At 41.5% G+C, this 27,472-nt stretch overlaps 1 protein-coding gene across 1 annotated transcript in view; it reads left to right on the top strand.

Moving 5' to 3' along the window:
* The window catches only part of LOC116511777 (IQ motif and SEC7 domain-containing protein 3-like), a 67,655-nt gene that overhangs the window by 14,227 nt on the left and 25,956 nt on the right, over positions 1-27,472 (top strand). Inside the window, exons 3-4 of the mRNA XM_032221965.1 lie at positions 22,340-22,462; positions 24,772-24,938. Coding sequence (XP_032077856.1) covers positions 22,340-22,462; positions 24,772-24,938 — 290 coding nt within the window. The remainder of the gene's footprint in view (positions 1-22,339; positions 22,463-24,771; positions 24,939-27,472) is intronic.

Below are 27,472 nucleotides of genomic sequence, written 5' to 3'. Positions count from 1 at the left end.
CTACTCCAAAATTTATTATGGAGTTTGGAGCATTTTAGTCCACAAGTTAAATAAGGATTCAGTGCTGGTAAATCACATACTTAAGAGGAGCGATGGCATCGCAGAGAAGGGAAACACTGTGAAGGGTTGAAATCCGGGGTCGTTGTGGTTCTGTTTACAAGCTTGGTGCCTTATAATAGTAAACTGAATCTTTATCCTCCTTCTTTTTTGTCTGTATTGTTGGAAGAAATGTCCTTCTGGGTTCAGTTCCAAGTGGGGGGAAAGACACTGGAAACCTGCAGGCTGCTTGGAAAGATGGTTTAATGGTGGACAGGATCACATGGCTTGAGCTCCTGAACAGAAAAGGGGGATCACATGCTTCCAGATGTTGGGTGAAGAAGAAGAAAAAAAAGAAGGGGCTTGCTGAGAGTCCCTGAGTTTTTTATACTCTCTGTTCGGCCCCACCTCTCTGTTTCCTGTTCCTGTGTTACAAATGTATTCTGATTGGTTGTCAGACTCCTGGGGATGGGGGGTGGGGGTGTCTTAGCTAGCTTTGTAGGTTGTGTGTCTTTTGAGTCCCAAGCTTGATTGAGTTCCCAGATTCCACATGGTAAATTTCTGTTGCAGGCTAATCCTACTTTTGTTATGTAGAATAGATTGGCTCAGGCATTTTAAGGGCCCATTGACAAAGGTGAGGGCTATTAAGAATGAGTTTATTTCCTGCATAAAACATGTTTCTCCATTTCTTATCCAGGGAAATATAATATTCTGCCTTTTCAATATTTCCTAGCATATTTCATTCTTCTAGGAGAGGGGCGAGTGCTAACTTCCTACACTATATTGATCTGCATCAAGCCAGAGGACATCGCCCTAGTGATATTCTTTTGTGTGTGTGTGTGTGTGTCTGTGTGTGTGTATATATGTTATATTTGTGCTGATAAATAAATAAAGGGAGACTAGTATAGATCTATTTCAAGCTATTTAGCTCTCATCAGCTAGCCATACCCTTACTGGGATTCGAACCCGGTATGGCTAGCTGATGAGAGCTAAATAGCTTGAAATAGATCTATACTAGTCTCCCTTTATTTATTTATCAGCACAAATATAACACAAATATAACAAAGGCAACAGTAAAAATATTGGGTTTCTGTCGTGATGGACTCCTGTGATGACCCGATTGACAGACAATGGAAGCAGTTAGCTTCCTCCCATAATTGGGGCATACCAGGGGTTGTGACACTAAATGTATGTATGTATGTATGTATGTATGTATGTATATATGCATATATGCATATATATGTATGTATGTATGTATGTATATATATGACTTTATATATATATATATATATATATATATATATATATATATATATATGACTTTAAATATATATATATATGACTTTAAATATATGTATATGTATATGTGTGTGTATATATATGTATATGTATATATATGTATGTATATGTATATATATATATATATGTATATATATGTATGTATATGTATATGTATGTATGTATGTGTATATATGTATGTGGACTTCCTCCCATATTTGGGCATACCAGGGGTTGTAACTCTAAATTATAATATATATTAGCATTGTTAATCATTTATTTGACTATAACTATTATTACTTCATTTTATGCATTTTATGCATAATATTCTAAATTTAACTAAATTTAAATTAGTTTTTATTATAACATTTCATTACATCATCCTGTATCTTTCCAATAGTAGTGCAATCTTATATCGCTTGCCATTTGTAGCATTTGTGTTCTGATTGCTTTCTTGGTAAATCTTATATGGGCTTCTCTTGGCAACTTGTTTCTCATTGCATATCTTGTAAAGAGTCGAAAAATAGGGACCACCTTTGGTGGGAAGGTAACAGCGTTCCGCACCTTCAGCATTTAGTCATGCTGGCCACATGACCACGGAGATGTCTTGGGACAGTGCTGGCTCTTTGGCTTTGAAATGGAGATGAGCACCGCCCCCTAGAGTCTGGAATGACTAGCACAAAAGTGCAAGGGGAATATTTACCGTTACCTTAGACTCTAAGCAGCTATAACAAGTTTCACCTGTTTTCCATCAAACACATGGCTGTGCTCAATTGCTCTGTGATTAACAAAGCAAAAGGAAGGAGCGAAGTGTCCCTTGGTGGCTCCGGGCAGCACGGATCTTTAAGCAAGGAGAACATCAGCTCATTGTCAACAGGTTATAAATGGCCATTAGCAGCCTGTTTGCCTGACATTGTCAAACTGATCTTCTTCCTCTTGTCATTTTTTTTCTCCACTTCATTGCTACCTGCAAGATTAGTATAAGGCTGGAGACAAAAAGATTGCTCAGCCCTGGGTCCTTATGGGGAAAAGGTTTTACTTCCTTTGCTCTCCTCCTGGGGTGGATGTGCCTGCATTGAGTCTAAGATTTCTTGTTTGAGCTTTCCCTTGCTTTTCTCTCTTCCTTTCCCTCTAACTAGGTTCTTGCATGGATTCCCCCTAAGCCCGGATATGGTGGGTCTGTTGTTTGCTTAGTGTATGTGGTTTGTAAACCAGGGTTATGGCTTAACATATTACATGATTCTGATCAGCTGGGGCTAATTCAACAAACCATGATGAATATAATTGAAGTTTATCCCAGGATATGAAATTAGTCTCCACTCTCTTTTCCATTTCTTTCTTTCTTTCTTTCTGAGTGAGAGGAGTAAAGTTTGTATTATTTAGTAGACCTGCAAGAAGCGAAGATTTAGTACATGGCATGCTTCAGTCTTGCCTCCAGCTGTTCTGCTTGTCATAACATAGCTATTATTTTCCTCCATGGTGAAGACAGTCTGGTTCAAAATGAGCAACATTTGAATTAATTTCTTTTTTTTTTATGATAACTAAGATATGGGTTCTACCAGTCCTAGGTAGAACCTCAGTTGCACAGAAAAAAATGGAAGGTATTAAAACAGTGATGTATGTATATATTTCATTTTAAATACTGACCTTTGATAGCTTAATAGCATTCAGTTTGGGAAGTCCGTAATTTAATAGAGTAAAGTAGAGTGGAGTAGAGTAGAATAAGGATAGGATGGGATGGGATGGAGTGGAGTAGAATGGAGTGGAATAGAATTAGAATAGGATAGGATAGGATAGGATAGGATAGGATAGGATAGGATAGGATGGGATGGGATGGGATGGGATGGGATGGGATGGAGTGGAATAGAATTAGAATAGGATAGGAAAGGATGGGATAGGATAGAATACTTTATTGGCCAACTGTGATTGGACACACAAGGAATTTGTCTCTGGTGCAGAAGCTCTCAGTGTGAATGCAAAGCAACTGAGTAACAAAAATCATAATAATGATACCAATAAGGGAGGGGGGGGGTTAGTAGAGAAAATGAGAAGGGTAATAATAATACTACAGCCATACAACCTGCACAAATATACTTACATATAAGACAATACTGTGATAATTTCCTCTTATGGTATTCCAATACAATCAAACCTAAAGACCTAAGGTAGGGTAAAGGGTCTAATTACCATGCTTAGGAGCAGTATATAATACTTACAATTCCAAAAGAGAACCAGAATTTTTTTTTAAATCACAGTTTGTTAGGAAGTAGGAGGAGGAGGAAACACATATAACAGTAAGCCAAAATAACAAGGGATCACAGTTTATAAAGAATGGGTTAGCGGATTGCACTAAAAACATACAAGCCACCATTGCATTGAATGTTACATGTGTATACCACACTTCAACGTCATAACAGAAGAGAAAAGAAATATGTGTTAGAGAAGAAGACAGTGGCATGCAAACTCCTTTGAAGCTTTTTTTTTTAGAAATAATGATTGTGACAAGAGCGGCATCATTATGTCTGCCTCTGCTATCTTTATCTCTTTATCCCCTTCCTTTCGACCTCTTGTTTGTCCTTGTGTGTCATCATTTTGCCCTGATTCCATTCAACTATCGTCCCTTTCATTATGTCCTGAAAGTGTCCTATTCTTTGCATTCATTCATAAACTGTAAGGAGTGGACGATTCATGCCACAGACGGAGCTGGTAACCATGAACGGGGTGGGTTGTTTGTTCTGCTAGCAAAGAGACTCCGGGAAGGTCAGATGCAACTGTCTGCTTCGATTTCTATTCAGCGTAGGGTTATTTTTTCAAATGCAAGAGACATTCTGGTTAATGGGAGCAGGCTGCTTCTCAGACTGGGGCAATCTTTTCTGATGGTTTTTCCTGGAGGATTGGTCCACTCATCATCTGGAATTTGTAACTCCTCTGGAAAATTGGCTGAAAGCAGTCAATCTGGTTTACAGAAAATGGCCCCGAATCTTGCTGTTTATGTGTGGGAAGAAGGCAGGTCAACTTAAAAAGCAGGTACAGGGTGTTCATTCTCAGAACATCATAATCACAACACTAGGGTGCACTTTGTGTCTCTAGCTATTAAGCTTTACCGCTCACGCTTGTCGGCAGTGCCTTGCCTAAATTGGTTGAGTTGCATCGAGTTGAACATGAACTCATCAGGTTTCCTATTTTCAAACACACACACAAACACACACCCATATACCCACACAGAGAAAGAGAGAGAGAGAGCAAGAGAGGACTTTGTTCTCCCTTTAAATTCACACATCCAACTTTACGATGCCCTTTGCTAATCAAAACAAGTGGCTTTTAAGGAGAAAACTACAAAATCTCCTACTTAGGGGAAATGGTTTGTAAATCTTCCACCATAGCACTTAGCAGTAGCTCTTAGATTTATATACCACTTCATAGTGCTTTTACAGCCCTCTTTAAAGCAGTTTACAGAGTCAGCCTATTGCCCCCAACAATCTCATTTTACCCACCTCGGAAGGATGGAAGACTGAGTCAACCTTGAGTCAGTGAGAATTGAACTGCTGAGCTGCAGCTAGCAGTCAGCTGAAGTAACCTGCAGTACTGCACTCTAACCACTGCACCACCTTGCCTTTTAATGGACTTATGACCATGAACAAAATGGCAAAATGATATGAACATTGAGGCGGGGGGGGGCGCGCAATCAAAAACTTTATTCTAAATCTTATAGACTTTAAAAAAAAAATCAGAATGGAAGGAAAAAGGTAACAGAAAAATAAAAAAGTAAGAGCAATAAAAATGTTGCATTCACAAAAATGAGAGGCTGCAGGAAATGTTTTACACCTGGGCAGGAAAAACCAAAGGTACAAGTACAGATTAGGTGAAACCTGGCTCAAAAACAGTAATCATGAAAGGATCCTTGGAGTCCTAGTGGAGGATCACTTAAACAGGAGCCAGCAGTGTGTGGCAGCAGCCAAAAAAGCTAATATAATCCTTGGTTGTATAAACAAAGGAATAGAATCATTACTAAACGATTATTACATAAACCGAGGGATAGAATCAAGATTACCTGAAATATTAGTACCACTTTATAAAGCTTTAGTAAGACTGCACCTGGAATACTGCTCCAGTTTTGGCCATCATATTACAAAAAAGATGTTGAGACTTTGGCAAAAAATACAAAGAAGAGCAACTAAGATGATTAAAGGCCTGGAGATTAAAACACATGAAGAATGGTTGCAAGATTTGGGTTTGGCTAGTCTAGAAAAAAGGCCTGGGGGGCGGGCATGATAACAGTATTCCAGTATTTGAGGCTGCCATCAAGAGGAGGGATCAATTAATCTTCCAAAGCACCAGAGGGCAGAACAAGAAACAATGGATGGAAACTAATCAAGGAGAGCAGCAACCTGCTAACAGTGGGGACAATTAACCAGTGGAACAGCTTGCCTTCAGAAGGTGTGGGTGCTTCATCACTGCAAGTTTTTAAGAGACTGGACAGTCACTCATCTGAAATGCTATAGAATCTCCTGCTTGAATAGGGGGCTGGACTAGAAGACCTCCAAGGTCCCTTCCAGTTCTATTCTGATTCGGAAAGGGAAGTGGGTAAATTCCCCTCATTCCTGCAGCATTTCAACTTTCTCCAAACTATACATGCAAAATTGATGCCAGTACAGTATGGAGGATTTTCTAAATGCAAAGTCTATGTTCCACTCCTGAGCAAATGCTTTCTTTAGAAAGCCAATCCTATTTATTAATTAAATTATTATAGCCAACCATCTCACACTTGTGGCTCTAGGTGGTACACACAATTAAATAACAAACCCCCCCACAACAGTGAGGGTCTTGAATTGGACCCAAAAACAAACTAGCAACCAATGCAGTTCTTATTTTTAATCTCAGAATGTTGAAACTGTCAGAAGCTTAGCTGCTTGCCTGTCTATCTGTCTACCTGTCCGTCTATTGAAAATTGAGAAATTTCAGCATCAATAATTTGCTGTAAAATTTTTTACAGTATGGTCTCTTGGACTCCAGGGGCCACAGAAATGCAAGTGGGAAGTTATGGATTTGGGAACAGTTTGACGAAGAAAATGAGACTAGGGATTAAGAACCAGATCAATATGAGGGATGGTCAGCTACAGATAATTTACTGTGCTTTCCTCCAGTCTGTGGAAGTGTCATATGAGTATTCTGATTTGATTTGATCTGTATTTTCTGACAGCTGGTCCTTCTTCTGCTTTAGTGACAAGACTGAGAGTGGTGCCATTCTGACAGATTCAATGCAGGAGAAGCTCAGGGAAGTGATAGGTTGGATGATTTCTCCTCCTACCAACATCCCCCGTTTTTATTTCCTAGCATTCGTCTTTCATCAGAAGTTATTAAGTAGTCATGCTCTTATTTACAGTCCTATTGAAAACTGAATAAATGCCACTTTTAAGTTACCCAGGTGACAGTCTGCTGGTGCCTAGGAGCTGTGTGATGGTGAGCTCTCACTTTGGAGTGTGTTGAACAGAGGTGGGTTCCTACCAGTTCGCACCAGTTCAGTAGAACCGGTTCGTCAAATCTACCAAACAGGTTAGAAGAGGTTCCACTAGAAAGCAGGCCACACCTACAGAAGTGGTTCCTCAAATTTTTTTGAAACCCACCACTAACACACCCATCCACCCACCCACCCACCCACCCACCCACAGATTCACACAGAGAGAGAAAGAGAAAGAAAGGAAGAAAGAAATAAAGAAAAAAGAAAGAAAAAGTGAGAGAGATGAAAGAAAAAAAGGAAAAAGGGACAGAGAGACAAAAGGAAGGAGAGAGAGAGAGAGAGAGAGAGAGAGAGAGAGAGAGAGAGAAAACACATGGCCGGCAAGCCACTCCTACCAGGTCACATGGCTGGCAAGCCACTCCCACAAAGGAGGCCACACCCACAGAGTAGGTTCGAAAACTTTTTGAAACCCACCACTGGTGTTGAACATGTGTAGTGTTATTTAGAAGAGAGGTACAGAGGTGTCTGCAAGGAAAGCCATGTTCATTGGTCAGGGATGTAGTGGGAGGGTGTGAGACAAAGCCAGTGGTGCCGGTTTAACAACCTGTTTGGTGATTGCGTGCTTCGTTTGCGTGCAGATTTAACTGGACAAAGTCAAATGGAGCACAGGGACAGTATTAGCTGAGCTCCCTCCCAGGTCATCCTAAACATGTCTTTTTTTGACACACAACAAAGATCACCAGCAAGATTGTTACAAAGGGTTTTTTTGGGGGAAGTAAAGTTTTTTATTTATTTATTGTTACCAAGTTTAAATTCTTTTTGTAAACAAAGTATTGTTCGGGTTTTCCCCCTTTTACATTCTCTCCTATGCATAGTTCATTTCACATCATATTACCATTTCCAATTTCAGCCATATTAATTTTTAAGTTCCCATATTTCCATCTCAAACTTAATTTTTCTTAACACATAAACAATATCATTTTTTTTGCCCCTTCGGAAATAAACCAAATTCATCATTTCATTTTCCATTGGTTATTCTATTTTCTATAGGTAGCATATATCCTCAAATTCAATTGTAATATAACATTTTACTGAATTAGTTATCCACAATTAACAATATTACTATAGTTCCCTCACCTCATATTTAGCTGTATATCATCAACAGTATTAACACGTTTCATTTTATTCTACTAATATATCCTTTCTTTCCCTTCCTCCTTTTTTAACCATTTTCTCTTCGCTCGTCTCTTACTTTCTTTAATGTTCCACTTTTCATCAATTTTCTGGTGGTTCTTTTGTCCCATACTCTTAAATTCCCTTGTTGGAGATTGTTACAAAGATTGATGTCCATCATTGCTCATCCTGTACTTAACCAGAGTGGTGGTAGAGCGTGATCTTCATAGTGATGTTGTTGATCTTTATGGTGTATCTAAGTAGGGTTTCCAGTGAGTTGTGCTGTTGGGGAGAGAGAGGACCCAGGAAGTCAGAATGGCAGCATTCATAGGGGATGGTGGAGCCACTAAAGCTGGAATGCAAAAGTCCAGACAGTGAATGACCAATAAATGTGAGTGCTGGTCAAAATGGCGTCTCCAACCCAACCCAAAGCAGTCTGCCATTTGCATTGCCAAAAGCAGTGCCTTCCCCAGGGAAAGGGATCTGCATTGCAAGCTACTCGTGCTTTTTAAAATTGTATGAATCGGTGGTGATGTGGGGGAAGAATATGTGTGTAGTCAAGGAGAGTTCTAGCTCTCTCTTGCTTGACATGCACTTCGAAAGAGGCACTGATAAGGACCTCATATGTGCCAGGCATTTATATATATTTTCGTAGATTAGGTATGCAGGTCTTGGCGTATTCGGGTCTTTTCCGGTGTAAGATTGAGATTATCTTGGCGACATTTTGACGAGCTCCCACTTGCCATCTTCAGGCTAGTACCTTTGGCTTCGTGCTTGTACATACATACACACACACACACACACACACACACACACACACACACCAGCGGTGGGTTTCAAAAATATTTAGAACCTCTTGTGTAGGTGTGGCCTGCTTTGTGGAAGTGGCTTGCCTGCCATGTGACCGGGGGTGGGAGTGGCTTGCCAGCCATATGACCGAGTGGGAGTAGCTTGGCAGTCATGTGACTGGGTGGGCGTGGCCAACTTGTAAAATGTGGTGAAACTCACTTAACAATGCTCTTGCTTAGCAATCAAAATGTTGGCTCAGAAACTCTGCCATTTGAAGCACGCAAGTCTTAAAGCTGTCAAGTTATAAGACCCTTCCACCCCTAACCCTTTAGAGAGAAAAACCCAGGGGTGTTCAAACTTGACAGCTTTAAGACTTGTGGACTTCAACTCCCAGAATTCCTCCTCCAGTCATATTGGTTCAGAAACTCTGGCATTTGAAGCACGCAAGTCTTAAAGCTGTCAAGTTACAAGACCCTTGCACCCCTAACCCTGTAGAAAAAAAAACAAGGGTGTTCAAACTTGACAGCTTTAAGACTTGTGGACTTCAACTCTCAGAATTCTTCCTCCAGTCATGTTGGCTCAGGAACTCTGGCAGTGAAGTGTGCAAGTCTTAAAGCTGTCAAGTTACAAGACCCTTGCACCCCTAACCCTTTAGAAAATAACCCCAAGGGATGTTCAAACTTGACAGCTTTAAGACTTTAAGGTTTAGATAGGACTTTTAGAGGCGGGCGGGGCGATTGGTGAGCCAGCTGATCAGTGAGCGGTGGGCGGGGCAAGCAGGGTGCAGATGGGTGGGGAGAGGGAGCTGGAACCAGTTCTAAAGGGCACTGTAGATTTCTGGAACCTCTTCTATAGAAGAGGTTAGAACTGGCAGGAATCCACCCCCCCTCTCTCTCACACACACACACACCACACACACACACACACACAAACAATTTGTGAAAAGAATACAATGACAATCAATGTCAATGCATCCTGGTTTTTTACATTTTAAAAAAACAACTAACTAAAAATAATGAAGATAAGGAATATAAAAATTATAAAGGAAGGGAGGGAAGAGAAAGAAACAGGAGTGTATCTTTAGTTTTCTTTGTCCTGCTTCTGTCCAATACTTTGAGATAACTCGCTCGGATCCTTTTTTTTTACACCCATTTCTTTGATTCTGCAACATTTTATATAAGGAGAGTAACATGCATGATCAAAGTGATTGGTGAACGTCAAACAGTGCTTAAATTGTCGGTATTCCCTCGGGGGGATTGGTTGGTGAGTAGGGATTTGACAAATGGGAGCACTTCTTCACATCTTTTCTCTTGACCCCCCCCCCCCACTCTTGCTCTCTGGAGAGAAGAAACTGCTACTTATTAATATGCTTGTGTCTTGTGGTTTTAAGAATTTCCACCTGGTTGCCTCCTCCTCTGTTCTCTCCCCGAGCGTGGGCTGCAAGTTCATTACAGATGCTTTTAGTTGGAAGACGTCTCCCGCTGCATTGTCACCTGAGTGGAAAAAGCTTGAAAATAGGTCACTCCACTTGGCTGAGCAGATCTTCCATCCATATGAATACAGCTGCTTCCTGCCTTCTTCAAACCGTTTTGCCTTTCAGTCTCCGGTGCGGGGATGAACCTGGCTCTCGGTCAGTGTTTCTCAACCTTGGCGACTTTAAGTCCTGTGGACTTCAACTCCCAGAATTCCCCAGCCAGCTATGCTGTACTTAACCAGAGTAATGGTAGAGCGTGATCTTCATAGTGATGTTGTTGATTTTTATGGTGTATCTAAGTAGGGTTTCCAGTGAGTTGTGCTGTTGGGGAGAGAGAGGACCCAGGAAGTCAGAATGGCAGCATTCATAGGGGATGGTGGAGCCACTAAAGCTGGAATGCAAAAGTCCAGACAGTGAATGACCAATAAATGTGTGTGCTAGTCAAAATGGTGTAACCAAACCAACCCAAAGCAGTTTGCCATTTGCATTGCCAAAAGCAGTGCCTTCCCCAGGGAAAGGGATCTGCATTGCAAGCTACTCGTGCTTTTTAAAAATTGTCTGTATCGGTGGTGATGTGGGGGAACAATATGTGTGTAATCAAGGAGAGTTCTAGCTCTCTTTTGCTGAACATGCACTTTGAAACAGGCACTGATAAGGACCTCATATGTGCCAGGCATTTATATGCTGGCTGGGGGATTCTGGGAGTTGAAGTCCACAGACTTAAAGTCGCCAAGGTTGAGAAACACTGCTCTAGGTGCTTTGTGACGGAAGAGATAGCAGGAGGGTGATTTTTTTTTTTGCTGACGGGACGAAAGTTCTCCCTGCTTGCACCATCAGTGCGCACAAGGGGCAGGAGCTGAAACTGCAGGAAAAAGTGGCCTCAGGAAGACAGTTCTGGATCCCATTCCTCTTCAAAAGGAATACGTCTTTGGGTGTCCTTTCATTATTATTATTATTTTTTTGCATTCTCAGAACGTTAAAGAGATATTATTCCAGAGGTGGGTTCCTACCAGTTCGGACTGGTTCGGACGAGTAGGTAGTAAGTAACTCAGCCGGACATGTGCCCAAACCGTTTCTATCGGCGGTGCCTGTGGTGCCGCCATCTTGTTTTTTTGCTTCTGAGCATGCACGGAAGCTATTTTTTTTACTTCTGCGCATAGCACACACCAAGCATGCATGCGCCCGATGCATGTCCCTGAGCAAACCAGTAGTAGAAGAAGCCGGAGCCCACCCCTGTATCATTCTGAATTTAAAAGACATCTTCTCAAAGTTATTGTAAGGGAGCTTCAACCATCAGCCAACTGTTATCAGAACACAGGTGCTTTTCTAATGGTGAACATCCTATGTATAAAATTCCACAGCAGTCACGCTGTTCCTGTGACAAGCAAAGTCAATGGGGAGAGCCAGATTCATTTTGCTCTGACTTAGGCTTCCCAAGAGCATCTTCGTCCCAATAAAACCTCTTATATTTAGGTTAAAGGGGATTCCTCTCCAGCAAAGTCCTGACAAACAATAGAAAGCGAATACAAACTATATCTATATCTATATCTATATCTATATCTATATCTATCTATATCTATATCTATCTATATCTATATCTATATCTATATCTATATCTATATCTATATCTATATCTATATCTATATCTATATCTATATCTATATCTATATCATCTATATCTATATCATCTATATCTATATCTATATCTATATCTATATCTATATCTATCTATCTATCATCTATCTCTCTATCTCTATCTATCTATCTATCTATCTATCTATCTATCTATCTATCTATCTATCTATCTATCTATCTATCTATCTATGTAGTCTTCCATTAGATTTCACAACTACAGACCTTCATCAGGCTTGGAGAGTTGCCAGGCCAATATCTTCCAAACGCCATGCTGTAGCAGCAATTACTTGGCAAGAATGAATTGAACTCATTGTCTCCTGCAAACTCCCCTTCCCTTTCACTCCTCTTTATTCCCTGTAGGAGGGGCCACCTGTGCCTTTACTCCCAAGCCAGCCCTTGTTCCTTAACTGCTCCCTTCTCCTGGCAGCTCTGCATATGAGCACATAGGGAACAGGCTCCAGCTGTTCTTCTGCCTCACTGATGTCTGACTCCAAAGGCCGCTTATAACTGACATACGGCTCTGGCCCCCTCTCTGCCTCTGACACAGACCCCTCATCAGAGCCTTCCCCAGATTCCAGGACTGGCCCATGTTCCTCCCCAAGCTCCTTGCTGTCTGAGTCTGCCACCAGCTCTGCTGGCTGCTGGTGGGCCACAACACATTTAAAGACCACATGATTCACTTAACAACTCAGTGATTTGTTAACAAGTTTGGCAAAAAAATGGCAACATGGAACAAGTTTCATTTAACTACTGCCTCGTTTATCAATCTATATCTATATATCTATATCTATATCTATATCTATATCTATATCTATATCTATACCTATACCTATACCTATACCTATACCTATACCTATACCTATACCTATACCTCTATCTCTATCTCTATATCTATATCTGTATCTATATCATCTATATCATCTATATAAACTAAGGAAAAGTAAAGATTTTTTTTAAGTGAAAAGAGGTAGAAAAAAAGAAAAACAAAATGAAAATATATAAAAGATGATTTCCCACTCCCTCCAGATGAGTATAAACAATTTGGACACATTAAAAGCTTCTTTACTACTACATTTTTTTTTTTAAAAAACCTTCTTCCCAGATCTTATCTCTTATCAATAATCAAACTGCAAAAACACACCACTCAGTCCTAATCAGCAAAGGTCTATTAAGAGCTACCAGAAATATTAACATACATACATACATACATACATACATACATACATACATACATACATACATACATACATATATATATATATATATATATATATATATATATATATCTTAAATTTAAAAAATCAATATTATATTCCAAAAAAAGCAAAAGAAATTTCTTTAAAGTCTCATCATTCGGTCCCTAGTCAAAAGCAGATCCCATTTATAGTTTCCAGAAACCACAACACATATATTTTAACCTTAACTCCTAACAGCCTTAATCTTTACTTCACTCAAATGTTGTAGGATTTGATTTCTGCTTTGTCCCATCACACAGAGTTCTTCAAGGCTTTTAACAAGCCTCTTTTGTAAATCCAGTAGGAAAAAATTATCCAGGTCACTCTCTTGGTTTGTCATTTGTATTTCCCTTTTAAATTTAAAACCTCAGCCAATTTCTTTTGTAGGCACAGTGAAGCATCCTTTTCTAAATCATTCTCCTGGCCTGTCAGTTGTAAATCCACTTTCGATACCATCTCTATCTTGTCAGATAAAATTTGTTCTATATCTGACATTTCTTCAATAACATCTTTTGGACATAGGCTGCCCACGGAGGCAGATATTATAACTGACATATACTTGCAGCTCTTTGCAACTTCTTTCTTTTTCTCTTTCCTCTTTCAAACCGTGGGAGACTCCTATGGCCCACTCACTGGCATCTTTCAGATATTGGCCAATTAATAGATTTAACAGATTAACAGAGTTGGAAGGGACCTTGTAGGTCATCTAGTCCAACCCTGCCCAAACAAGAAACCCCCTACTACACCATTTCTGATAAGATGGCAGCCCAGTCTCTTCTTGAAAGCCTCTAGTGATGAAGTTCCCATAACTTCTGAAAGCAACTTCTGTTCCATTGGTTGATAGTTCCCACTGTGAGAAAATGTCCTTATTTCTAGGTTGAGTCTCTTGATCAGTTTCAATTCGTTATTCCTTGGCTGGCCTTCGGGTGCTTTGGAAAATAGCTTGACCATTTGGTACTGTGTCACATAATATAAGATGATTAGATTAGACAAACAATTTTATTTCCAGTACAAGAGAACAAATTATATACACGATATTCAGCATAGCAATAGCAATAGCAGTTAGACTTATATATCGCTTCATAGGGCTTTCAGCCCTCTCTAAGCGGTTTACAGAGTCGGCATATCGCCCCCAACAACAATCCGGGTCCTCATTTTACCCACCTCGGAAGGATGGAAGGCTGAGTCAACCCTGAGCCGGTGAGATTTGAACAGCCGAACTGCAGAACTGCAGTCAGCTGAAGTAGCCTGCAGTGCTGCATTTAACCACTGCGCCACCTCGCATCCTTTGTGTTCTATTCCAGCCATATCCCCAAGTTTAATTTGTCCTTGCCTTTCATGCAGATAATATCTGCTGCAAATCAACCTCAATTCCTGGTTACTGCAGACATATTCACATGGCTTTCCTGACAACTGAAGGGATTTGACCTATTTTTTTTTCAACTTTCCAGTCTATTCTTTAGCTGTAGGCTTTTCCCGTTAATCTCCCATCCAGATGTAAAGCAGATTTAACCTGCTTAACTTTTTTCCAAGTTTAGCCAAGTTCGGCTACATGCAGTCTCTGTGGTCATGTGGCCAGTATGGTTATACGCCGAGGCGCGTGGACTGCAGTGATACCTATTTATCTACTTGCACTTGCATGCTTTAGAACTGCAAGGTTTGCAGGAGCTGGGGCAAGTAACAGGAGCTCACCTTGTTGCACAGTGCATGTCAAGTCTTGAACCCGGGATGTCAGCCTTCCAGGTGACTATCTCAGCAACTTTAACTGCTGTGCCATCGTGCCCCCTTCATAAAGATCCTCAGAGGAAAGTAATGGAGCAAAGCAATAGTTTACCTTTTCTCCCAGACTTAAATGCTTCTGTGGTGTCTGCCATGACGAAATGGGTATTGATTAAGCAGAAAATGTTTTGCTGTTGTCAAAGCTAAGCAAAGAAAATCCTTGATTTGGCCCCCTGGAATTAAGAAATGCATATATTAGTAAATTAAAAATAACCCGGGAGAAAGGAGGGGAAAGGGAAGAGCATCTTCAGTTCAGTTTTTCTCCTTCTGCAAAATCCTCTAGTCTGCCCTTTAAAGTGAGCGAGAGAGAAAATAACAACTGCCTTGGGAGACCAGTCAGATTAATTTTTCTCACTTTAATCTTGAGTCCGGTACAAATGGTTCCTCCGCCAGATGACATGGATTATATCTCCTTTCCCTCCCCAGAATTAGTATGGGTTTGAAAGACGGAGAGCTATTTTGGATGGTTGCGTTTATCCTGCTTATCCTTAGGTTAAAATATTCACACGTAGGAGACCGAGGCATCGTCCAATGTTAATGTCACACTGGAGATAACACTGAGAGGAGACTAAGTGGAGGACATTCACAATGTGAACTTCTGGCTGAGCCCAGAAATTTATCATCCCCTGCATCCTGCATCACCACACACAAATCTGGATAATCTCTATGCACACACCCTTCCACAACAAATCACTCCCATCCAACCGCAGCCCTAAATGATTATCCAACCCTAACTATGTCCTTCCAACATTGTTGTTTCAGAGGAACAAAGTGTGCTTTGGATGTGATCTGGCACAAATCACTGATGATATGGTTGCTGATGTCATCAGGGACAAGGATCTGCCTTGCTCATCTATATTAACTATTTTAAGTTGCTGTGAACAATCCCTCTCTTAGCTGCCGGGCACGATTCTTCAAGGCCATTATGACTTGGGTTGCAGAAGACACTAGATGGGGGCGTCAAACTGGAAGCCTGTTGTGGCCCACCAGCGACCAGCAGAGCTGGCAGCAGATTCGGACAGTGAGGAGGTTGGGGAGGAACATGGGTCAGTCCTGGAGTCTGGGGAAGGCTCTGACAAGGGCTCTGCATTGGAGGCAGAGATGGGGCCAGGGCCATCTGACAGTTATCAGCTGCCTTTGGAGTCAGACATCAGTGAGGCAGATGAACAGCTGGAGCCTGTTCCCAGTGTGCGCATACACAGAGTTGCCAGATGAAGGGAACAGCTAAGGAACAAGGGTCGACTTGGGAGTAAGGCTACAGGTGGACAGTGAATGGCCCCTCCCAGAGGGAATAAAAGAGGAGCAAAAGGGGAGTGGAGTTTTCAGGAGACAATTAGTTCATTCCTGCATTCTTGCCAAGTATTGTGGCATCTGAAAGTTATCAGCCTGGCCACTCTCCAAGCCTGATAAAGGTCGGTAATTGTGAACTATCTTGAAAGGCTGTGGGAGAGGAAAGACTTTGCTGGAGAGGAATTCACTGTAAATTAAATAAAAGAGGTTTATCGGACTGAGGACTTGGCTTCGTGCTGCTGGGGAAGCCTAGGTCAGAACAAGGCCTGCAGGCCAGATCCGACCCACAGTGCCTCTGCCAGCCAAAACGGGCTGCATGGAGGCCCCTGCATGGCCCGTTTCTGGCCAGCAGAGTGGCGCTGGAGACCATCCAGGCCAAAAACAGGGTGCGGGCCCCCCCCACACTCCATTTTGGCCAGCAGGGTCCTGCAGGAGGCGTCCGTCCCATCTTCCCCCGTCTCCCCACCCCCATCAGCCAGCAGAGAAGCACTGCAATGATGATCCGGCCCTCAAAGAAATCCAGTTTGACACCCCTGTACTAGATCCTTGTCTTCCCCAGAGGCATAATGTCTGACATTTTCCAAATAATTCTAAAAGAGCTCTCAACCTTTCCCCCCACCCAAACGGAATTTAATCCTTTTGAGGAAAAAAAAATACTATTCTGTGTTGCACAAAATGTCACTTTAAGCCAGGAAACGAGTGGAGTTTCTGTCAGCTATGTGCTGCTAGTTCTGTCATCTCTGTATACACTACAGATTTTCTGCTACTTCTGCTGTTCATAAGGTGGCCAGATGTCCAGCAGAAGGAGAACCTGTCCTCCTCTTCGTGCTCATGTCCTCCATCTGGCAGGCATAGCTGTATAATCCAATATTGTCCTGCTTTTTCTCTTATTTTTAATTACTATTAGGCTGTTTTCATAACAGTCATAATTGAAACATCATGTATTTAAGACCTTGTCAATTGTTTCTGCACACTCCTCATGCAACCTATGAACTGAGGAATTTGATTGGTGGCTAATTTGAGATTCTAAGCAGCCTCTGGGTTCACCCAAGTCCATCCCATCCCAAGTGAGGGGGAGGGATGGGTGTTTTCCCACAGGCGGGTGGGAAGAAAAAGGAATCTGGTGGAAACCACTAATTCTTTAACTAGGCCTACGATAGGCGCATGAGAACAGTTGCTTTTGCCAGGCTCGCTAATGCTGTATAATAGGGAGCTTGCTTTATGCCAACATACTTTCCTGAGTAGCCTTTTACATTTCCCATCTTCAACAGCCATAAGATAAAGAGGAAGGATCTAAAAATAGAATGGAATAGAATTCTTTATTGGCCAAATGTGATTGGACGCACAAGAAATCTGTCTTTGGTGCATATGCTCTCAGTGAACATAAAAGGACAAGATACATTCGTCAAGAATCACAAGGTACAGCACTTAATGATAGTCATAGGGTACAAGTAAGCAATCAGGAAACAATCAATATCAATATAAATCATAAGGACACAAGCAACAAAGTTACAGTCATGCAGTCATAAGTGGGAGGAGGTGGGTGATAGGATAAGATATCTCAAATAATAGGGGCCTTCAAAAGAGTGACTGGAATTAATGGAAAGAATGAAAATGTTTCAAATGAAAATAGAGATTTATCTGGAAATGATAGTGATACATCAGGGAGCAGAATTGAAACAAACTTTGTCTTAGTGCCTAAGAAAAAATGAGGGAAGTGATAAATACAGTGGGAATATCAAAGCTACAAGTGAAGATTACATAACACAGTATTTTCCAAACCTGGCACTTTTAAGTTGTGTGGACTTCAATTCTGGCTGGGGAATGTTGGAGTTGAAGTCCACATGTCTTAACGTTGCCAAGTTTGAAAAACTGGAGGAAAGTATGTGACTATAATCTGCTTCGGAATTTGCAATGTAAACTTGTTGACTGTCTATAAGGCCCCATCTATGTTTGAAATGGTAAGAATATTATTACTTTTCTCCTATGAAAAGGGAATGGCAGCAAGAGCGAATGCAAAATTTAAAGGATAATTAATTTTTTTCTGTGTGACTTGGAATGGCAAAATTGTGGCTAAAAGGGTAGAATAGGCGACCCTGAGCAAATTCAACTTTATGGCAGGCAGGCAGCATACACAATAAGCTAAGCTTTTGCTTTTCAAGAGTTTATTGAAAAAATGTGAGAAAGTAAGCTTATTGTACATTTTTTGATTTTTTTGAAAAAGCATGTGATAAAGTGAGCGTGTTTGGGTTATGATTGTTTTGTGCAAATGCAGAATTAAAGTTTGGTTGCTGATTTGGTGTATGACAGAAATAAAGCACCTATGGGAATAAAGGGAATGATTAGCAAATGGTTCAACATTGAACAAGGATGGGTGATGTCATAAGTTTGTTGGAGTTGATCCAAGACATGGTAGAACACATTCCTTGTGATCTTTTTTTCAAAAAAAAAAAAATCTCTTTGATTAAGACCTCCAACAGCATTTACTTCCAACTTTTACAGCCATTTGGGACCAGAGTTATTTACAGTTAGATGCCCATATTCCATTCTCTGCTTGACTGATCACCACTATAACTTGAGTTTTAAAATGCATCGTGAAGTGGGCATTTGCCTCTTTTGAATATTATGAAGCCTTAAGTGTTCGGTACCTGTGCATTCATGCATTCTGTAATATTCGCTTACTGTATAAGTACGCTGTATGGTTTTTCTAAACCCTACCTATACTTTCTACTTAGATGTAAGTAATGGGCTAAGAATACTGGCTGGCATTCCCCGGGAGACAAAAAAAAAAACTTTCTGCATGTCTGATAGAACCTTCTAATTGCCGTCACTTCAGCCTTCCCCAGATGCTTCTAGCTGTGAAGGATGGCGAAAAAAGGCTTGTAGTCTTCTTTCTCCTTGTCTTTGGAGTGTCTTCCCTGGATCTCACACAGCTCCACTTGGGAATGTTATCTAACCATCAATCTTTCACTGCCTAGACCAGTGATGGCTAACCTTTTCCGGACCGAGTACCCACCGTGTGGCCGAACCCCCAAAATGCAATGTGCGCGTGGCCCCCTCCATGCACCACACCCCTGCACATGCACATGTGGGTCTCCTGCACATGCCCACACCTGCATGCACATGGCCCCGTGCAAGCCCCAGCACCCACACACATGTGCGTGCCCTTCCACGCATACACGGCAGAGACCCAACAACCAGCTGGCTGGACATGTGCACGTGCGTGGTAGAGCTGAACTGAGGTGCCCACTCATGTGCCCACAGAGAGGGTGCTGCGTGCCACCTGTGGCACGTGTGCCATAGGTTCGCCATCATGGGCCTAGACCATCTCAAGATCACCAATTATCAAGGTTCTTTACTAAAGCCAATAATAAATCTTTAGCAGCCAACCCGGTTGAGACCTATTTGTGGTTGAGAGCTAACACAGTTCTAAAAATTCTCTTTCTCAAGCACCGTTTTTATTTTTCAAGTTCTCTGTCACCTTAGCAGTTCTGCAACTATTCCTTCCTTTTCCTAGAGGTTTCCTATTTTACCTGTGGGAAAATACCTCACCTTTCCTACTCTAAACTTCAACTACGAAAAAACAAAGTCTATTTAGCTTCTTCAATGCATATGTGACAAACGTAACAGGAAAGCATTAACTCTTGCCCATTGTCACAGTCCCTTTGGTTGCTTAAGGTATTTATAGATAAAAATGTATAAGGAATCCAAGTGGTTACGGTAAGAATTGCGTTGCTTGAGAATGTGAATGATGTATGTCATGTTGTTGGCTGAGAACCCCAACGATTTACAGCAATGGTTCTCAACCTGTGGGTCGGTACCCCTTTGGGAGTCGAACGACCCTTTCACAGGGGTCATCTAAGACCATTGGAAAACACATATTTTCAAAAAAAATATGGAAAACATAAAATAATTTTATGGTTGGGGGTCACCACAACATGAGGAACTGTATTAAAGGGTCGCGGCATTAGGGAGGTTGAAACCCAATGATTTACAGGAATACTAGGCATATGGATCTGAAAATTAATGTACCAAAAGACTAAGGATCTTATGATTGATTGGGAAAATATATTGAATAATGATAGAATAGAATAGAATAGAATAGAATAGAATAGTTGGAAGGGACCTTGGAGGTCTTCTAGTCCAACCCCCTGCTTAGGCAGGAAACCCTACATCATTTCAGACAAATGGTTATCCAATCTCTTCTTAAAAACTTCCAGTGTTGGAGCATTCACAACTTCTGGAGGCAAATCATTCCACTGATTAATTGTTCTGTCAGGAAATTTCTCCTTAGGTTGCTTCAACTCCTTGATTAATTTCCACCCATTGCTTCTTGTCCTGCCCTCAGGTGCCTTGGAGAATAGCTTGACTCCCTCTTCTTTATGGCGGCCCCTGATATATTGGAACACTGCTATCATGTCACCCTAGTCTTTCTTTTCATCAAACTAGTTATACATAGAAGAAGCAAAAGAGTAAATCATTGTGCACCGCTAGAACAGTGAATGTTTACGAAAGATTGGAAAATGGATGGAGAGGTTTTAATATTTGCAAATGTTGATTCAAACTTAGTGGAAAGTGGTTTTCTTGAGAGGAATATCTGTTAAAAGAAATGGTAATGGTTGTGTCTAAGTAGGGACCAAAGTCAAACACTAGGAACCCAAGATCAGACAACAGCAATCCACAGATATCACTCTCCATCCACTAGCCCACCTATGGAGAAGTAACTATCTTTCAGGCTGTTAGGCTGCACAGATGAAGAGCAGAGATATAGACTTTGAAGCCACAAAGTTATGAGCCATGTCCTTGAATCTCTGTCTGCCAGCTTCTGAGGATGAGTAATGAATTGGGTATAGCCTGGCAAAAGACTGTGCTTTCCCCACTATTTTATGGAAGTGAAAGTTGGGTCTGTCAAGCAAAGTATGAGTGAGATAAATGCAGTGGTAATAGGCAAGAGGTCTGTGTACTTGAACAAGAAGATGTAGGGTGAATAACGAATGGATCTGAAGGAATACATGAATGCCCCAACAGAAGTGCTGTACACACAGGTGGCTCCGTTGAGGATGAATAACGGTGGGATTGCAAAGCAAATATACGAAGGGCGAGTGAATGGGTTGAGAAGAATGGAAAGTTACGGTTGGGTGGAGTTGATGAGATCCTCAAGAAGAAAGAGATGACACCCAACAGGTACTATATGAAGAGCCACGTTCCCATTGTAAAATGAAGAATAGTTAGCATGGGTAGAAATGCAGGGAAGGTTACATTGACTGATAGTGATATATACTAGATTATGTACATTTCTTTTTCTCTCCCCCCCCCCATCCCTTACCTTGTATTTATTTGACTTACTATTTTGTTTCCTTTTCTTTGCATAATTCTGCTTATCCAGAAAAGATATATTGTGATGACTATGAATTCACAAATGCATATCTGTATGTCTGTATTGATCCTCTACTTCTACTTCCTATTTTCCCTGGGATTTTGGTGGCTTCGTTGCTCTTTTAGAAAGAGAATTAGAGGAAGTAAGCCTCTCATTTCAAGGGGCTGAGCTCCAAAGTGTTTCTCCTGAGAGATTATGACATGTGAGGTGGTATTCAGCCGGTTCGGATTGGTTCAAACGAACCAGTAGCAGAAATTTTGAGTAGTTCAGAAAACCGGCAAATACTACCTCTAGTTGGCCCCACCCTCCCGCCCCATGGTTCCCGGTCCTATATTCCCTTGTTTTTTAGCACAGCTGATTTGCATGGTAGAGCAGATTGCCACGTCACACCTGAGCTAAAAAACAGCTCAGCTCACCATCGCCGACACCGAGGGCAGTCTTTGAGTGCTGTGCATGCGCGCAAAGCATGAGCACATGCGCAAAGCGCGCTATCATAGAACCAGTGGGAAAAGATTTGGAATCCCACCACTGGATAACATGTGGCAATTGCAGATCATATACACAGCTGTGAACTCAATGGAGGAAAGCTGAGATGAAATATACAGTAAGCAGTACATCTAAATAAGTCAGATATTCCAAAACAGAAAAAGTGCTTATGAATCTAGAAAGATGCAAGTTGGGTAGCATTGAAGATCTTGCTTGATTGGGAAAATAAAATAAATGGATATATTTGGCTTATTTCTCCCTTATGTTTCTTGATACATTCCTCTCCATAGGCCTGATAGTCAAGAAATTCATTTTCTTTTTCTTTTTAGCTGTGTAGTAGATGAGATGGACTTCTCTGGCATGGAGCTTGATGAAGCTTTGCGGAAATTTCAGGCCCATATCCGGGTGCAGGGAGAAGCCCAGAAAGTGGAAAGACTAATTGAAGCCTTCAGGTAAACATTGTGCTGATGTGAAGCTACTTTGTCAATTTCTTCATTCAGTGTAGGGTAAGAAGAAGGAGAAGAAGGGACGAAATGGTGAAGCAAATAAGAAAGCACCTAAAAATAAGTTAACTAGGGTTTGTTGTCTTCTAAATGTTCTTTCATTACAACTTGCATAACTCTTTGTCAACTCGCAAAGCATTCCTGGCCTGCTCTTGAGTTGCCATAGGCAAGGGGAATGGAAAACTGATGAAGCAGCACAGCAGCTACAAACAGAAGCACATTCCAAGGATATCTTTCTCAAGGCTGTCTCCCAGGTTACCAACAGCAGCCGGAGGGGAGTGATCTCTGCAGCCTGCGAAAGTGCTCCTTTGACAAATGTGATTTATGACACACCCCGGGGTGGGGGAGGGGAAACAGGTTCACAATTGGACCATAAATTACGTTGGGTCCGAATTTGCTTCATTTGAGTACATGCCAACATGTTGCTCCTAATAAATAACTGGATTTCTTTTGAAGCTTGGCTCGAGGTTCATGATTTAATTAGGGCATCCAGAGCCCTGACACTCTTATTATTGCATGTGCTGGCAAAGACTAATAGAGATTCTAATAACATCTTAAGGATCACATTGTTCTGACCCAGCCTTCGCAAGTAGTGATAAGACGTTGACTCGTGAGTAAAACAACCCCAGCCTTTTATTCACAGGGACAAACAAAAAATCGAACGTAATTGGTTCCAACAAACTTGAATTAATCCAAGAAATCTGAATGGCTTGTTGTATACTAGAAATGAACGATTTCCAACCACTTCCAAACCTCTCTATTTATTTCCTACCCAGGGAGGGGCTAGCTGTCATCTGCGTCTGCCTCTCCCTGAGAGCCGGCTTATTGCTTTCCTTTGCTCTCCTCTCTTTTCCTCTCTGCGCATACGGGCATCTGGGATGGGCCCATCTGTTCCTCCCCCTCACTCAGCTCAGGCCCCGAAGACAGCTGCCTCTCCACCTGGGGGAGGATGGAAGGCTTTGACTCGTCCTCTGTCTCTGATGCTGTTTCCTTATCAGAGCTTCCAAAGGCTCTGGAACTGGCCCAGGCTCTCCTTCCACTTCCTCCTCGCCTGACTTGGCAGCTAGCTCTGCTGGCAGCCAATAGGCCACCACAACACACATTTGCACACTTTATTTTTTTTAAAAGAAAACACACTTCTTTGGGGATAATTAAAAGTTATTTACACAGCAACGCAAGCTGAAGCACATAAGTCAGGGGTCCTCAACCTCTGGTCTGTGGACTAACACAGGGCCACAACATGCCAACAACCAGGCCATGCAAACAAGCAAATCCTCATCCGCGGGAAGCAGGCAGTATGAAAAGCCATTCCTCCTTCGGTCCCTGGAAAAGCTTTCACCATGGAACTAGTCTCTGGTGCCCAAAATGCTGATGTAGAACATACTTCTTTAAGTTTGGGCAAAACTCAGCAGCACTTTTTCATGCGGCTGTTGATAAAAATAGGGTCACCAACATGATCGCCAATGTCCGATGATGGATGTGGCAGAAGAAGGAGAGCGAGGAAGAGGAAGAGGAGGAGGAGGAGGAGGAGAATCAGGAGGGAGGAGGAGGAGAAGAAGAAGAAGAGGAAGAGGAGGAGGAGGAAGAGAAGGGAGGAGGAGAAGAGGAAGAGGAAGAGGAAGAAGAAGAAGAAGAAGAAACAGTTTTGAAATAATTAAAATGAATAAAATTGAAATTACCAACAGCCAAAGATGTTTCAAAAGATGACCAGCAACAAGATGAATGGATTCATGCATAGTGGCAATGAGTGCAGCTCTTGAAGACTTGACACAAATCTGATACATAATTCATTCAATCAAGGCATTTCTCTTACAATTTGTCCAATTTTGTGTTGTAATCTTCCTTAATTATGCACCCATTTTTACTTATTCCTTATCCACTCTAAGAACAGCACTGAATAAAATCAAAATATAGTTTGTTTGAGAATTGCAAATTCAATAGGTTTGCATTGACAAAAATTTCCCAACCCTTTTTGTGAAAAAGTACATGTTCTCTCAGGTTTGATGGTGCATCTATTCTTTATGATGTCCTCTCCATAATATCTGTGACACAATTGGAAACATAGTTCTTCGACCTTGGAAGATTATTTCTTAAATGGATTCAGACAATGAATTAATTTATACAACTGTGGTATTATCCTAGTGAAATGTGAGTGTAAATAAGTTTAACACCTGTAAAACTGGGGTGGAGTCATTTAGTAATGGACACATTTTAAATTTCCCTGATTATATATTGACTTTGTCTCCCTCCCTCTGCAGCCAGAGGTACTGCATGTGTAATCCAGATGTAGTCCAACAGTTCCATAATCCAGATACCATTTTCATCTTGGCTTTTGCCATCATCCTTCTTAATACGGATATGTACAGTCCTAACATTAAACCTGACCGGAAGATGATGCTGGAGGACTTCATTCGGAACCTGAGAGGTGAGGGCATTGCTTGGCTATATTGTTCCTTATTCCAAATCCTGAACAAAGTGGTATTCAAATAAATAATGTTGCTGATGACATTGAAAGAGCTAAAATATATGCTGGTTGTGACATTTGAGCTAATAGATTAATCGTGAAAATGGAATAAAACTTTTAACAACATCAGATAAAGCATGTTTGCAGATGTTAGTGGATGTTAGATCAGAGTTGCCAAACTTGATTTCACCGAGGGCCGCATCAGGGTTGTGTTTGACCTTGAGGGATCCAGGTGTGCGGGTGTGGCTAGGGTGGGTGTGACAAGCTCAACATCACTCGTGTTGGGGGGCGCCTATGGTGGCCCAAGCTCTTTGCCAGCAAAAACAGGCTCCCAAGCTCCGTTTCCGGCTGCGATGGTCTCCTGCAACCCTCGGCCAGTGAAATGGATCTCGGGAGGGCCACATGCAGCCCCCTGAGCTTTATTTTCACTGGCAGAGGCACCACAGGCCAGTCTTTCACTGTTTCCAGAGTGGCCCCACAAGCCAGATCTAAGCACCCTGTGGGCCGGATCCCTGAGTTTGACACCTCTGATCTAGACCAAAAACAGGCAATTGTCTGATATACTGTGTGTTGCGTTTTCGGGCTGAGTTGAAGGGCACAGAAAATAGGAGAATAAAGCAAAGGGAGTGAGACCATCAAGCTTTTGCCCTGGGGTTGCTTTTTATTGCAGCTAAGCCTATTTTAGGATTCACACCCCAATTTTCAATTATATTTTGATTATAGAACAGCTGTACAAACAATTATATTTTGCGATTTCAAATTAAGAATATTGTACACACACATGCATGTGTCTGTAGAATATGCCATTTACATCTTTGGCTGTAGTCTGTCATGTAGATAGCAGACTGCTTGTTTGCATTGTTAACAGTATTTTATAAAATCATACCATACAGAAAAAATCTATACTCCTCTCCTATTTTCTTGAACTGGTTTCAGGTCCATTCCTGAACTTCCGGTTTGTGTGTTGGGTTGTTTTCCGCCCTCCGGAGGCTTCAGGAGGTTTCCCTGAAGCCTCCAGAGCGTGAAGAACGGCCTACGGGCAAACTGGAATTCCATTCCTGAAGTTCTGGGTTGCCCATAGGGCTATTTTTCACCCTCCAGAGGCTTCAGGGAAGCGTCCTGAAGCCTCCAAAGGGCCTCTGGAGGGGGGGAGGCTCTTTTCGCCCTCCCCAGGCTCCTAGAAAGCCTCTGGAGGCTGGGGAAGGAAAAAAATGGGTCAATCATTCGCCAAAAGTGAGGGGGAGGGGAATTGTGCACGCAGCATTATGGGTGTGGGCACACCTGCGCATGACCCCCCCCTGTGCTTCCCCCACTTTTGGCATACGATGGGAAAAAGATTTCAGACAAATCATTGTCCAATCTCTTCTTAGAAACCTCCAGTGATGAAGCACCTACAATGTGTGAAGGCAAGCTGTTCCACTGGTTAATTGTCCACTGTTAGGAAGTTTCTCCTTAATTCTAGGTTGCTTCTCTCCTTGATTAATTTCCATCCATTGTCTCCCTCCTAAATATGCTATATCTCTCATTTTAAAGTAAGTAATTAATGCAATTTTATGAAATATTTTATTCCCAAATTTAGTAACTATGGAATATGAGTGCAGAGAAGAGCAACAAAGATGATTAGGGGACTGGAGACTAAAACATATTAAGAATGGTTGCAGGAATTGGGTATGTCTAGTTTAATGAAAAGAAGGACTAGGGGAGACATGATAGCTGTGTTCCAGTATCTCAGGGGTTGCCACAAAGAAGAGGGAGTCAAACTATTCTCCAAAGCACCTGAGGCTAGAACAAGAAGCAGCAGGAAACTAATCAAGGAGAGAAGCAACTTAGAACTGGGGAGAAATTTCCTGACAGTTAGAACAATTAATCAATGGAACCACTTGCCTCCAGAAGTTGTGAATGCTCCAACACTGCAAGTCTTTAAGAAGATGTTGGATAACCATTTGTATGAAGTGGTTTAGGGTTTCCTGCCTAAGCAGGGGTTGGACTAGAAGACCTCCAAGGCCCCTTCCAATTCTGTTATTCTTATTCTTTTCTTATTCTTTTCTTATTCTATTCTATTCTTATTCTTATTCTTATTCTTACTCTTACTCTTACTCTTACTCTTACTCTTACTCTTATTCTTATTCTTATTCTTATTCTTATTCTTATTCTATTCTAGTCTGTTCTATGGATAACCATTTGTCTGAAACAGTATAGGCTTTCCTGCCTAGGCAGGGGGTTGGACTAGAAGACCTCCAAGGTCCCTTCCAATTCTGCTATTGTATTGTATTGTATGACTCAAAATGGTAACATCACTGCAATCACTTGGAGATTAATTCTTTTTATTCTTTATGACATTTTAACTGGGGTAAGTTGCCAACAATATAAAATCTTGTGTTTCCTACAAAGATTTTGAATGGATTTTTCCATATTTGCTTCCCTCCCTCCCCCAGATATTCTAATACATATTCAGGATCTAATCTCTATTATGTCCTTTAAAGATGTTGTATCTC

Source organism: Thamnophis elegans, chromosome 7, assembly GCF_009769535.1.
Source record: "Thamnophis elegans isolate rThaEle1 chromosome 7, rThaEle1.pri, whole genome shotgun sequence".
Classification (NCBI taxonomy): Eukaryota; Metazoa; Chordata; class Lepidosauria; order Squamata; family Colubridae; genus Thamnophis; species Thamnophis elegans.
Note: the sequence above shows the minus strand (reverse complement) of the source record. Positions and strands in the feature narration are given on the sequence as shown.